Source organism: Bos taurus, chromosome 28, assembly GCF_002263795.3.
Source record: "Bos taurus isolate L1 Dominette 01449 registration number 42190680 breed Hereford chromosome 28, ARS-UCD2.0, whole genome shotgun sequence".
Classification (NCBI taxonomy): Eukaryota; Metazoa; Chordata; class Mammalia; order Artiodactyla; family Bovidae; genus Bos; species Bos taurus.
In genome coordinates, this window is record NC_037355.1 from 40,511,517 (window position 1) to 40,524,572 (window position 13,056).

A 13,056-nucleotide genomic window follows, 5' to 3' on the forward strand; every position below is an offset into this window, starting at 1 on the left:
TAACTGTAATCTTCAAGGAGCACTGTGAAGCCAGGAAAGCAAGAGCACTAAGAAAAAAGATTAAATACAGTTAGACAGAGGACGGGAGAAGGCAATGGCACCCCACTCCAGTACTCTTGCCTGGAGAATCCCATGGACGGAGGAGCCTGGTAGGCTGCAGACCATGGGGTCGCTAAGAGTGGACACGACTGAGCGACTTCACTTTCACTTTTCCCTTTCATGCATTGGAGAAGGAAATGGCAACCCACTCAGTGTTCTTGCCTGGAGAATCCCAGGGACCGGGGAGCCTAGTGGGCTGCCGTCTATGGGGTCGCACAGTCGGACACGACTGAAGCGACTTAGCAGCAGCAGCAGCAGCAGACAGAGGACATGCAGAATGCCCCTACAGCTTTGTAGAAAGTCAGAAATCACGTAGTGCCAGTCTTCCAACTTTGTTCTTTTTCAAAATTCTGTTCCTCATTCATCTTTTCCAGTTCTATGTTCTGAAGTCTGCTGGAGTTTTAATGGATATTGTATTGAACCTGTAGCTCAATTAGGAAGATTCGCCCTCTCAACAGTATTGAGAATTCAAATCCATGAATATTGGATATCTTTCCACTTATTTAGATTTTTAATTTTTCTTGATGACATTTTCCACTAAATTTTCTGCTAAGAGTTTAATATTTATACACTTTAAAAAATATTCCTATGAACTTTATACCTTTGGGAATATTGTAATTTTTTTTTTAATTTGTCTTCCAATTGTTGGTTTACTAGTAGGTAAAAACATAATTGGTTTTTATATAGGGATTTTGTTTCTGGAAACTTATGAAGATTTATTTATTAGACAATTTTATTAGAAGACTGTTAGGATTTTTCACAAAGATGATGATGTCATCAGAAAATAGTGGAATTTCTCAAGTCTGTGAAAGTGAAAGTGTCTGTGGTGCAGTCATGTCCAGCTCTTTGTAATCCCAAGGATTGTGGCCCACCAGGTTCCTCTGTCCATGGGATTCTCCAGACAGGAATACTGGAGTGGGTTGCATTCCTTTCTCTAGGGGATCTTTCCGACCCAGGGATCGAACCCGGGTCTTCTGCATTACAGGTAGATTCTTTACTGTCTGAGCCACCAGGGAAGACCCTTCTCACGTCTATACAACTTCACTTCTTTTATTGCTTGTTGGCCACACAAGGGCCTGAAATATTATGTTAGGGAAAAAGCATCATTAAATCTGTTGTTACTAGTCAGTTATCTGTTTGTCCCTGTTATCAGGGTATGGAAATTTCTTTTTATATATTTATTCATTAAACATGAATGGGAATTTATTTTGTCAGATTATTTTCTGCATCGTTTGAGGTGATCACATATGTGATTTTTGTCCTTGATTTTTTTTGTGGTGAATCTCATTAATTGGCTCTCAAATACTGAAACAAGTTATATTCCAAGGATAAGACTGTGGTGGAATATGATGTATTATCCTGTTTATATATTTGTAGATTCAATGTGCTACCATTTTGGTGAGGATATTACATCTAAGTTCATAGGGGATATTGGGCAGTGACTTTCTTTTCTTCTAATATCATTTTGGCTTTTGGTATCAGAATTTATATCAGTTTCGTTAAATGAATTAAAAAACATTTTCTCCCCTATCTTCTGAAAGAGTTTACAATTAGTGTTATTTAATTGAGTGTTGGCTAGAACACACCATTGATGCCATCTGGGCCTGGAATTTCATTTGTAGTGAGGCTTACAAATCTAATATCTTTAATAGATTTATCAATATTCATATTTTCTTTTTTTTAATCAGTTTTCATAAACTGTTTTTAAACAAATGTATCCATTTCATTAAGCTGTTAAATTTACTGGGACAAAGGTGTTCATAATATCATCTTACTATTCACTTAATGTTTAAAAGATCTATGGTGAAATCCCCACTTTCAATCCTGATATTAATACTTTCAGTTTTCTCTAATTTTTCTTGAATAATCTTGCTCGAGGTTTATTAGCTTTATTAAACTTATCAAGCAACCAAATCAAATTAAGACTTTGCTAATTTTCTATGTTGTTAAACATACTCTATGTCTTTCTTAAAAGTTGCTTTGAGTTTAGCCTGTTCTTATTTTTTTAATCCTTTTTGAGAGGGAAACTAAGAATCTCAAATTTAAGCATTTTTTGTTACTTATTAGGCATTTAAGGCTATAAACATTCCTTTAAGCATGGTTTTACCTGCATTCCACACATTTGATATGTTGTATTTTCATTATCACTTACTTAGAAGTATGTTTTTACATTTACGATTTTTTTCTTTGACCCATAGGTTTAAAATTATGCTATTTAAATTTCACTGGGAATTTTCTAGTTTTTTCTAAATGATTTCTATTTTAACTTAATTATAGTGCTAGAACATACTTCGTCAGATTTTGAAATTAACTGTGACTGAGATTTAACTCCATGGCCCAATGAACGCTGTGTCTTGGTGAATGCATACTTGAAAAAGATGTGTGCTCTGCAATTGTTGGGCAGTGTTCTGTAAACGCCAATTATGTCACATGGGTTGACAGCATTATTTAGATCTTCCACAACCTTACTAGGGTTTCCCTGGTGGCACAGATGGTAAAAAATCCTCCTGCGATGGGGGAGACCTGGATGTGCTCCCTGGGTTGGGAAGATCCTCTGGAGGAGGGCATGGCAGCATGCTCCAGCTCCAGTATTCTTGCCTGGAGGATTCCCATGGACACAGGAGCCTGGCAGGCTACAGTCCATGGGGTGACAACTGACGGACACGACTGACCGACTAAGCACAGCACAGCATACAGCCTTATAAGGTGTTGTTTTTTTTTTTTTTTTTTTGCTTATTCGTTATGTCAAGTTCTAAGAGAATGAAATTAAAATTTGGACTATATTAGATGTTTCTATTTGTCCTATTATATTTTTCATTTAAAAAAATCATTTTGTATAATAATAGAGCCTCGGATCTGATACAATAATTCAGAAATATAAAACAAATAACTACAAAAGTTAGGAGATACTGGAATAGCATTTCCTCAGAAAAAGCTACTAACTCTGTATCATTCTGATGTGGACACCTACAGTCATCTGGGGTGAAATGTGAAGACGGGCCAGTGATCCAGCCAAGGGCGGAAACACTTATCAAATTTTATATCATAAACTTGGATGTTTGTCACATGGTGTAAACATATTTGGAATTGTTCTTTTATTGCTATCATCCCCTATAATACTGTAAGGCATAAAGTCTACTGCCGGGAGCCGGCATATTGCATATTGAGTGCATATTGCATATTGCATATTGAGTGCAGCACTTTCCACAGCATCATCTTTCAGGATCTGGAATAGCTCAACTGGAATTCTATCACTGCCGGTAGCCAGCGTGAGGAACTCCGCCCATGACAAAGGTCATGAGGAAGGAGGCTCGGCACACGCAAAGGCGGGATCGAGCCTCAGGAGTCTCCCTGGAAATTCTCGAGCAATCTACCCCCAAAACCAGAGCCTGCCTACTTTCTGCTTTGTGCTTTAACCTACACCTCTGACTTTACGGGGGGCTGTCCCCCACTACCTCTCTGAAAAAAGTTAGCTTACAGCTCCACTTAATAATTCCTGGGTGTGACAGTGTTTAACCTACAAACTCCTTTGGAAATCCTCTAGCCTGCCTGAATAGGTTTTTCCGGCCACATGTGATTGTTCAGAGCCTCCCAACTGTGAGAGGCAGGAGATGTTCTAAACTGTGTAAACACAGATTCTTTTGAGTAGTTAAAAGATTGATTAGAAATTGTATTGGTGAAGGGATTTTCACTTGTTGGGCCAATGTTTGCTGCTAAGTTTCCATATCCCTTACCTGCTGTGTCCCTGGCAGTGTATTGATTAATATAATATATTATAATATAATATAATTAATATAATTGTATATAATTAATATAATATTAATATAATATAATTAATAATAAATATAATATAATTAATATAATATAATATAATTAATATAATATAAGTAGTAGCTTTAATGTTTGTAACCTGGGACCCTTGAGTTAATTCTTTTTCTTGTTATAGCCCACCACACCTTTGCTCTGTACAAATGCAACTTTATCTAATGCTTTTGGAGGGTGTCGCTTGACTTATCACCTTTAGAGAAAAATAAGTTTTCTGAAGAAAGGGTCTTAAAATGTTAACAGGCCTCCGAGCCAGAAGATGATGCAAATCACCTAAGCTTTTGCATATGATAAGTTTGCAGGAAGAAAGCCTGGCTTGCTGCCTGACTCTACCCCTTCCCCCATTATCCTCTATGCATAACTTAAGGTATAAAAACTACTTTGGAAAATAAAGTGGGGGGCCTTGTTCACCAAAACTTGGTCTCACCATGTCGTTCTTTCTCTTACCTTCTGGCTGAATTATTCAGCCTCTTTTCTCCACTGAATTTCCTCACTGAGCTATCCTTATTTCAGCCTCTTTTCTTCACTGAATTTTACTGAGCTATCCTCATTCTATTACTCTTTATATCCTTAATTAACATTTAATTAAGCAATTGTTTCCTGATCTTCGCCTACGCCGTCTCTCCTTCGAATACCCTGGATCAGCCGGGGCTGGTCCTCGGCAGTCTACTTTGTCTAATATTGAGATGGTCTCTTATACTTTTATAAGAGTCTCTTATATATACAATTTGCATGGTATATCTTTTCCTTCTTTCTCAATCTACCTGTTCGGTTCAGCACAGTTCAGTTGCTCAGTCGGGTCCAACTCTTTGCAACCCCATGAATCACAGCACGCCAGGCCTCCCTGTCCATCACCGACTCCCGGAGTATATCCAAACTCATGTCCATTGAGTCGGTGACGCCATTGAACCATCTCATCCTCTGTCGTCCCCTTCTCCTCCTGCCCTCAATCTTTCCCAACATCAGGGTCTTTTCAAATAAGTCAGCACTTTGCATCAGTTGGTCAAAGTATTGGCGTTTCAACTTCAACATCAGTCCTTACAAAGAAATCCCAGGGCTGATCTCCTTCAGAATGGACTGGTTGGATCTCCTTTCAGTCCAAGGGATTCTCAAGAGTCTTCTCCAGCACCACAGTTCAAAAGCATCAATTCTTCAGCACTCAACTTTCTTTATAGTCCAACTCTCACATCCATACATGACTACTGGAAAAACCATAGCCTTGACTAGATGGACCTTTCTTGGCAAAGTAATGTCTCTGCTTTTTAATATGCTGTCTAGGCTGGTCATAACTGTGCATCCAAGGAGTAAACGTCTTTTAATTTCATGGCTGCAGTCACCATCTGCAGTGATTTTGGAGCCCAAAAAAATACAGTCTGACACTGTTTCCACTGTTTCCCCAACTATTTCCCATGAAGTGAGGGGACCAGATTCCATGATCTTAGTTTTCTGAATGCTGAGCTTTAAGCCAACTTTTCACTCTCCTCTTTCACTGTCATCAAGAGGCTCTTTGCTGCTGCTGCTAAGTCACTTCAGTCGTGTCTGACTGTGTGACTCCATAGATGACAGCCCACTAGGCTCCTGTCACTGGGATTCTCCAGGCAAGAATACTGGAGTGGGTTGCCATTTCCTTTTCCAATGCATGAAAGTGAAAAGTGAAAAGCGAAGTCGCTCAGTCGTGCCCGACTCTTAGCGACCCCATGGACTGCAGCCTACCAGGCTCCTCCATCCATGGGATTTTCCAGGCAAGAGTACTGGAGTGGGGTGCCATTGCCTTCTCCTTTAGGTCTTCTATACTTTCTGCCATAAGGGTGGTGTCATCTGCATATCTGAGGCTATTGATATTTCTCCCAGCAATCTTGATTCCAGTTGTGCTTCATCCAGCCCAGCGTTTCTCATGATGTACTCTGCATATAAGTTAAATAAGCAGGGTGATGATATACAGTCTTGACGTACTCCTTTTCCTATTTGGAACCAGTCTGTTGTTCCATGTCCAGTTCTAACTGTTGCTTCCTGACCTGCATACAGGTTTCTCAAGAGGCAGGTCAGGTGGTCTGCTACTCCCATCTCTTGAAGAATTTTCTACAGTTTATTGTGATCCACACAGTCAAAGGCTTTGGCATAGTCAATAAAGCAGAAATAGATGTTTTTCTGGAACTCTCTTGCTTTTTCGATGATCCAGCAGATGTTGGTAATTTGATCTCTGGTTCCTCTGCCTTTTCTAAAACCAGCTTGAACATCAGGAAGTTCACGGTTCACATATTGCTGAAGCCTGGCTTGGAGAATTTCGAGCATTACTTTGCTAGCGTGTGAGATGAGTGCAATTGTGCGGTAGTGTAAGCATTCTTTGGCATTGTCTTTCTTTGGGATTGGAATGAAAACTGACCTTTTCCAGTCCTGTGGCCACTGTTGAGTTTTCCAAATTTGCTGACATATTGAATGCAGCATTTTCACAGCATCATCTTTTAGGATTTGAAATAGCTCAGCTGGAATTCTATCACCTCCACTAGCTTTGTTCGTAGTGATACTTCCTAAGGCCCACTTGACTTCACATTCCAGGATGTCTGGCTATAGGTGAGTGATCACACCATCGTGATTATCTGGGTCATGAAGATCTTTTTTGTATAGTTCTTCTGTGTATTCTTGCCACCTCTTCTTAATATCGTCTGCTTCTGTTAGGTCTATATCATTTCTGTCCTTTATTGAGCCCATCTTTACATGAAATGTTCCATTGGTATCTCTAATTTTCTTGAAGAGATCTCTAGTCTTTGCTATTCTATTGTTTTCCTCTATTTCTTTGCACTGATCACTGAGGAAGGCTTTCTTATCTCTCTTTGCTATTCTTTGGAACTCTGCATTTAAATGGATATATCTTTTCTTTTCTCCTTTGCTTTTAACAGCTATTTGTAAGGCCTCCTCAGACAGCCATTTTGCATTTTTGCATTTCTTTTTCTTGAGGATGGTCTTGATCCTTGTTTCCTGTACATGGTCATGAACCTCTGTCCATAGTTCCTCAGGCACTCTGTCTATCAGATCTAATCCCTTAAATCTATTTCTCACTTCCACTGTATAGTCATAAGGGATTTGATTTAGGTCATACCTGAATGGTCTAATGGTTTTCCCCACTTTCTTCAGTTTAAGTCTGAATTTGGCAATCTACCTGTGTTTATGTTAAAAATGCTGTAAACAGCAGATTTTTCCAGTTTTATAACTGTTAATGATAGGAGGTCTAGTCAGATACCTATAACTTATCATGGCATGTGGAGTAAGTCTCATATTCTTTTTCTTGAGTACCATTAATATGCACCACCTTTCTTTTCCAGTTTGTGGTACCCTGAAGGCAGGAACTGATGGATAGCTCTATTAAAATGCATTTGTTAGTTGCAGCCAATCACTTCAGGCTATTAGGATTTCATAGATCACTTTTTTTCTAATTGTTGGCAGAGCTGTCCAAACTTTAATGTGAATAAAAATCACTTGGAGACCTACTTAGATACAAATTCTGGTTCGTGAGATCTGAGGTAAGGACTGAGAGCCTTATGCCAGCAATACTGGTCTGGGTCCACACAATGAATAGCATGGATGTGTAAGTCTTGCTATCTCACCAAGAGTCAACCAGTATGCTTCTCTGTCACAGCATACTAACTTGTATGATTTGATGGTGAAAAGTGAATATGTGAAAGTGTGAAGCTAGCACATGTAATAAAGTAGAGGACAGTGGGACCAGAGGCAACCTGAAGAGTGTTACCATCACCAAAGTCATTCAGATTTAAATACTCAGCATACAAAGCTGCCAAAAACCCCTACAAACTTGCAAAGTAAATTCAGGTCACATCCAATTGTTTATGATTCCTGTTCAATGTCTTACTACACAGATGAATTTTAAAAATGGAAACCTCACATCCAAATTTACAAAACGGAAAATGACAAAACTTTCAGAAAAACAAACAAAATATCCAAGATTATCTTCAGGTCTACGACCTGGCAGAGTTAGACAACACCAAAAGCATGATTCACAAAAGAATAAATGTGTAAATTGAACCTCATAAAAATTACAAACTTTTCTTTGTGAAAGACTTTGTTAAGAACTTGAAAAACAAACTTCAGAGCAGGGGGAAATATTTGCAAACCATACATCTGGCAAGGAACCAGTGTCTAAAATATATAAAGAACTTTCAAAATTCAACGTTAATAAACAATCCAGTGAGAAAATGGGCAAAATACATAAAGATATATTTCATCAAAGAAAATATAGCAATAAGCACAGGAAAAGGAATTCACTATAATTAGTCATTAGGGGAGCAAAAAGCCACAGTGCACTATCACATCATGACTGCTGCTGCTGCTGCTGCTAAGTCGCTTCAGTCATGTCCGACTCTGTGCCACAGATGGCAGCCCACCAGGCTCCCCCGTCCCTGGGATTCTCCAGGCAAGAATACTGGAGTGGGTTGCCATTTCCTTCTCCAATGCATGAAAGTGAAAAGTGAAAGTGAAGTCGCCCAGTCGTGTCGGACTCTAGCGACCCCATGGACTGCAGCCCACCAGGCTCCTCTGTCCATGGGATTTTCCAGGCAAGAGGACTGGAGTGGAGTGCCATTGCCTTCTCCCACATCATGACTACCAGAAGGTAAAGTAAAAAAATACTGATACACTAAATACTGGCAAAGATGCAAAGAAACTAGATCATTTCTACATCCATAGTAGTAATTTCAAGTGACAGTTACTCTAGAAAGCAGTTTGATCATTTTTTTTATAAAACTCAACATGCTATTACCACGAGATACAGCAATTGCATTCTTAGATATGTATTACCTATTAATGAAAATGCATGTTCACACAAAAACCTTCACACAAATATGCACAATGGCTTTATTCTTAATTGCCCCAAACTGGAAAAAACCTAGATATCCTTCAATGGGGGGATTGTTAAACAAATTGTGTTACATTGGATTCTACTGAGCAACAAAAAGCAATGAGCTATTAATACACATAACAATTCGAAAGAATCTCCAGAGAATTATACTGAAAGAAAAAGCTAATCCTAAAAGTGTGATTCTATTTATATAGTACATATTTGAAATGACAAATTTCAGAGACAGAGAGCACATTAGTGTCTGCTAGGTGTTAAGAATGGGACAAGAGGCAAAGAAGTGCGAAGGAGGTGGGTGTGGTTATAAAAGAACAACACAAGGAATTCTTGTAGAAACAAAATCATCATACTTAGTATCTTTACTGTGGTGGTGGATACAAAAATCCACGTATACAGTAAGACTGTACAGAATCAAATGCATACACACACACACAGAGAAATGAGTACAAGGATGAGATGAGAAATTTGAATAGAATCAGTCAATTGGATCAATGTTCATATCCTGGTTTTGCAATATGCTACCATTGGGTGAAACTGGCTAAACGATATTCTGAGATCTCTCTGCATTATTACTTATAATTGCAAGTTAGTCTACAATTCTCTCAATAAAAATGTCAATTAAAATTAAAACTAGACCATATCATTCTGAATTTTTAATCCTAATCAAGGAATCTCTCCTCTTTCAAATAGGCACTTGGGAGCTACAGAAGCTGGTTGAGTATGGATGACTTGACTAGGATCGTGGATCAAAAGAATTGATATAATGACAGTAAGTATGATGAATTAAAGGAGAAATTACCGAAGGCAGGGAAACAGAAAAGCATAATCAGGGATAAAGAAAGAAGTGATATTGAGGTTGATATTGCACTCAAAGAAGTGTGGACTAAATCTGTGCCACTGGTCAGTTCAGCAACCACATAGCCAGCAGATGTTCATTTTATCCAAGTTCTTTTGTAATTCACACAGTATGTGAGAATCTGATTATAAAGCAAAGGCATTTCTGAGTTATTTCACTATGTTGAACTAATTCTTTTATGCCCTATTTTTAACATTTTGGTTAAAATGAAACGTTTTTAGTTCTTGGTTTCAATAATTTTACAATTTTATAACTGTAAGTGAAATACATTTTCTAATCACTACAATAATTAGCATGTTTTAAAAAATATTTTTTTAGATGCTTGAAGATTGGAGAATTGGAGAAATGTATTAGATTTGTGGTTTTAATGAAATGTTTAGAAAATTTTGATTAAATAAGTTTGTAATCAATATTGAAATGTCTGAGGACATCTCATTTGCTGATTTTTTTATTTTTTGACTTATTAGTTACAGGTAGAATTTAAATGTTCAGAGAAATACTAGTCAGTGAATTTATGCATGTATTTAATTGTACATAAAATAAAATCCAACAGGAGTGAAGGTCCTCATGCATTAAAGATTACTACCATCAAACTGCAGATCCAGAGGCAGTCCTTCTCTGCCTCCACGACACCAGGCCACCATGGCCAGGTCTGCATTCTCTCTTTACAGCCTTCTGGAAGGAGTAATGGATCTTACCTTATGGGGTTGTCCATCCTGGACACCGTGAGGAAGGCAGCGAGATTGGCTGTGTAGGAGGAACACACGATAAGAGTGAAGAGCCACCAGCTGCCCATCACAATTCTCATGGCCATGGAGTTCGCTGAGGATTCTCCACCTGCAGGACACAGGCAAAGGGGATTGGTCTGGGGTTTCTGCTCTCACTCCTATCCCCAGAAATTCTCTGCCCTGCAGCCAGGCATAGGGAACCACCCCTGGTGATGAGCTGAGGATCAAGAAAGTGACTGCCAGCTGCTTATGGTGGACTCGGACAGTTCCGGAAATAAAATCCTAGGACCAGCAACCTCAGAAAGGGGTGGAGGACCACAAAATACAGGAAAGCTAGGCTTGGCACTTTTAGTGATAGGATGTTTTTGAAAATGCCAACAGTAGAGTGCTGAATATCAAACTCTTCCCCTTAGAAGATTCTCCTCACTGTGTTGAGAATTTCCAGGGTTGCAACCCTATGTAAGGTCCCTATCCGTTTTAAATTCACATGAAACAGTCTCAGGAACTCTGTAAATGTAAAATTGCCTTATACCTAGAGGGTTCTCTAGCTTTCTTTTAAGCCTCAGAAATGAGATGCACCATATCACTTTTATTAACATTCGGCCCTCACTAGATGACTTTTTTCTATGATTTTCAGAAATCACTGTATATGACTTATAGTCCGAAGCTGCCTCTTTGAGGTCAATCGTTCCTCCTCGGTGTCTCAGAGGGTAGCAGAAGAAAGCTCCTTGCTGACTGTTATTATATAACCTCTCAAGCAGATAATACATATTTTGCTATGGTGCAGATAAGTCCAGGACTCACATTAGGAACTTTGCAATTTTGTTGTTTCCCATCAAAACTGTAACTCCCCAACTGCTATCTAGATTTCTCTGAGATAGGAGACTGAATCTCAAGAATGGCTGGAGTATTGCTTCGATGATTGCAAAACAATTGTGAATTTTTAGCCCATGAAGACTTCACATTTAAGCAAGATAGCTTCATTTGACAACCCCGTCTGCATAACAATCAATCTAATGTGGGAGGGGAGGAAAGTGCAAGGCAGAACTAGAAGTTAATTTTATCTGAAGAGGAAAATCAGGACTCCAAGTTCTTTTTTTTTTTTTAATCATTTCATTTACTTTCTATCTGATAATACGTGGAGTACAGCATGATATCAGGACCACCTTAGAAATTAAATAAAATTGCATTTAAAATGACTTTGGGAACATGAACCTAAGAATGTCGTCAGTGGACAATTCCTTCCAGGATCTTGGGGTTACTCCAGCATGTAGAAACCGGGAAGGTACCTTGCTGTACGAAGGCTCCGTAGACAATCCAGATGGCGCTGTGCAAGGTGGCGGAAGCAGAGGGCCGGGGCTGGGCTGCACTCTGAGCCCTCACGGCCTGAATCCGGTTCAACACGAATATCAGCACACCAACCACGGGGATGGCTGCCGCAATGCAAGCCCACACGGCAAAATCAAATGGAGCGAAGAGGGAGAAGATGCTGATTTTCTCCTCGGGCTTCTTGATGAGGATTCCCACCGAGTAGTCCATGTACCGCTTGCTGAAGTCCACAACGCTCTCCCTCTCCGGGGTGATGGTGATGGCGGAGATGGCCAGATCTGCTCTCTGAAAGGCAAACCCATCTGGTCAGAAGGCAGTCCTCAGATTACTGCTGGGTTCTACCTTCGCCCAAGGCCTGTCCATTGCCCTTTGGGTTGTTCAGAGGAAAAGGCTGCAAGCGTTGACGCCTCATGACTTTGAACGTTGTAAGGAAAATCCAGCATCAGGTTGTCTGCCATTACCACCTTCAACTTACACATGTCTCCCCCAAACCCCAAAAACTCCTGGAAACCACTTCTGGAGGAAAGAGTCTATCACCATTTTCATTTCTGTGTGAATTGTAGGTTTTCTTCAATTTCTTAATGATTCCCTTAGTGAACTATCTTTTTACTTTTACTAGTATTTCCATCTTACTGCCCACCCTTCTCCCCAACCTGTCTTCTGGACTTGTCTTCATCCTTCCTATACTTCAGGACCACAGGGACACTCCATTATTCCATCAAACCTCTCCAAACTCCATCAGCCCACACAGATATATCTCTTCTCTAAAATACTTTTGAAGTTATATGGAGAGTGTACAACTACCTTGAATCTCATTAGAGCATCAGTCCTAAGTTGCTTTATATGCAGGCTCTATGCCAGAGAGTAGCATATTCCAAGAAAAAAGGGATCATCTTCCTTCTTCCACTTCCCTTAACTCATGGCTTCTCAGACATATGGTTGCTTCTTCCTTTAGTAAAGCCATGCAGTAAAGGGGCCCCCAGGGCATCCTCTGCTGTGACCTTCAAAAGTACCTCCCAAGATTTTTGCTTTCCAAGATGAGCTTAATTTAAAAATAGACAAAGACCCCATTAAGATGAAACTAGATTGTGAGGTTAAAGCTGCCAAGACTGGTACAGACTAAGATCCTTACGCCTGAGTTGATGCTGGCATAAGAGCATTAAAACTGTACAGTGATCATCTCTATCTTGGCTCTCTAAGTAGGAGGCACTGTCAGAACTAGGTTATTTTAGAATGACCAATTGTGACAGCTTATCCAAACTACATATTCAAACTGGGGAAAACCACGTAGAACTTTATCAGGTCCAATACGCAGGCTGGAGGGGCAGATATACTGATTGCCAAACTGAAAT

General features: G+C 39.5%; 1 protein-coding gene across 5 annotated transcripts in view; it reads right to left on the reverse strand.

Annotated features, from left to right (window-relative positions):
* GRID1 (glutamate ionotropic receptor delta type subunit 1) overlaps window positions 1-13,056 on the reverse strand; it is a 685,448-nt gene that overhangs the window by 107,187 nt on the left and 565,205 nt on the right. For all 5 annotated transcript variants that reach the window (XM_024986927.2, XM_059882689.1, XM_024986926.2 and 2 more), the window contains 2 exons: window positions 11,665-11,989; window positions 10,346-10,484 (listed from right to left, as the gene is read on the reverse strand). In XM_024986927.2, coding sequence (XP_024842695.1) covers window positions 10,346-10,484; window positions 11,665-11,989 — 464 coding nt within the window. The remainder of the gene's footprint in view (window positions 1-10,345; window positions 10,485-11,664; window positions 11,990-13,056) is intronic.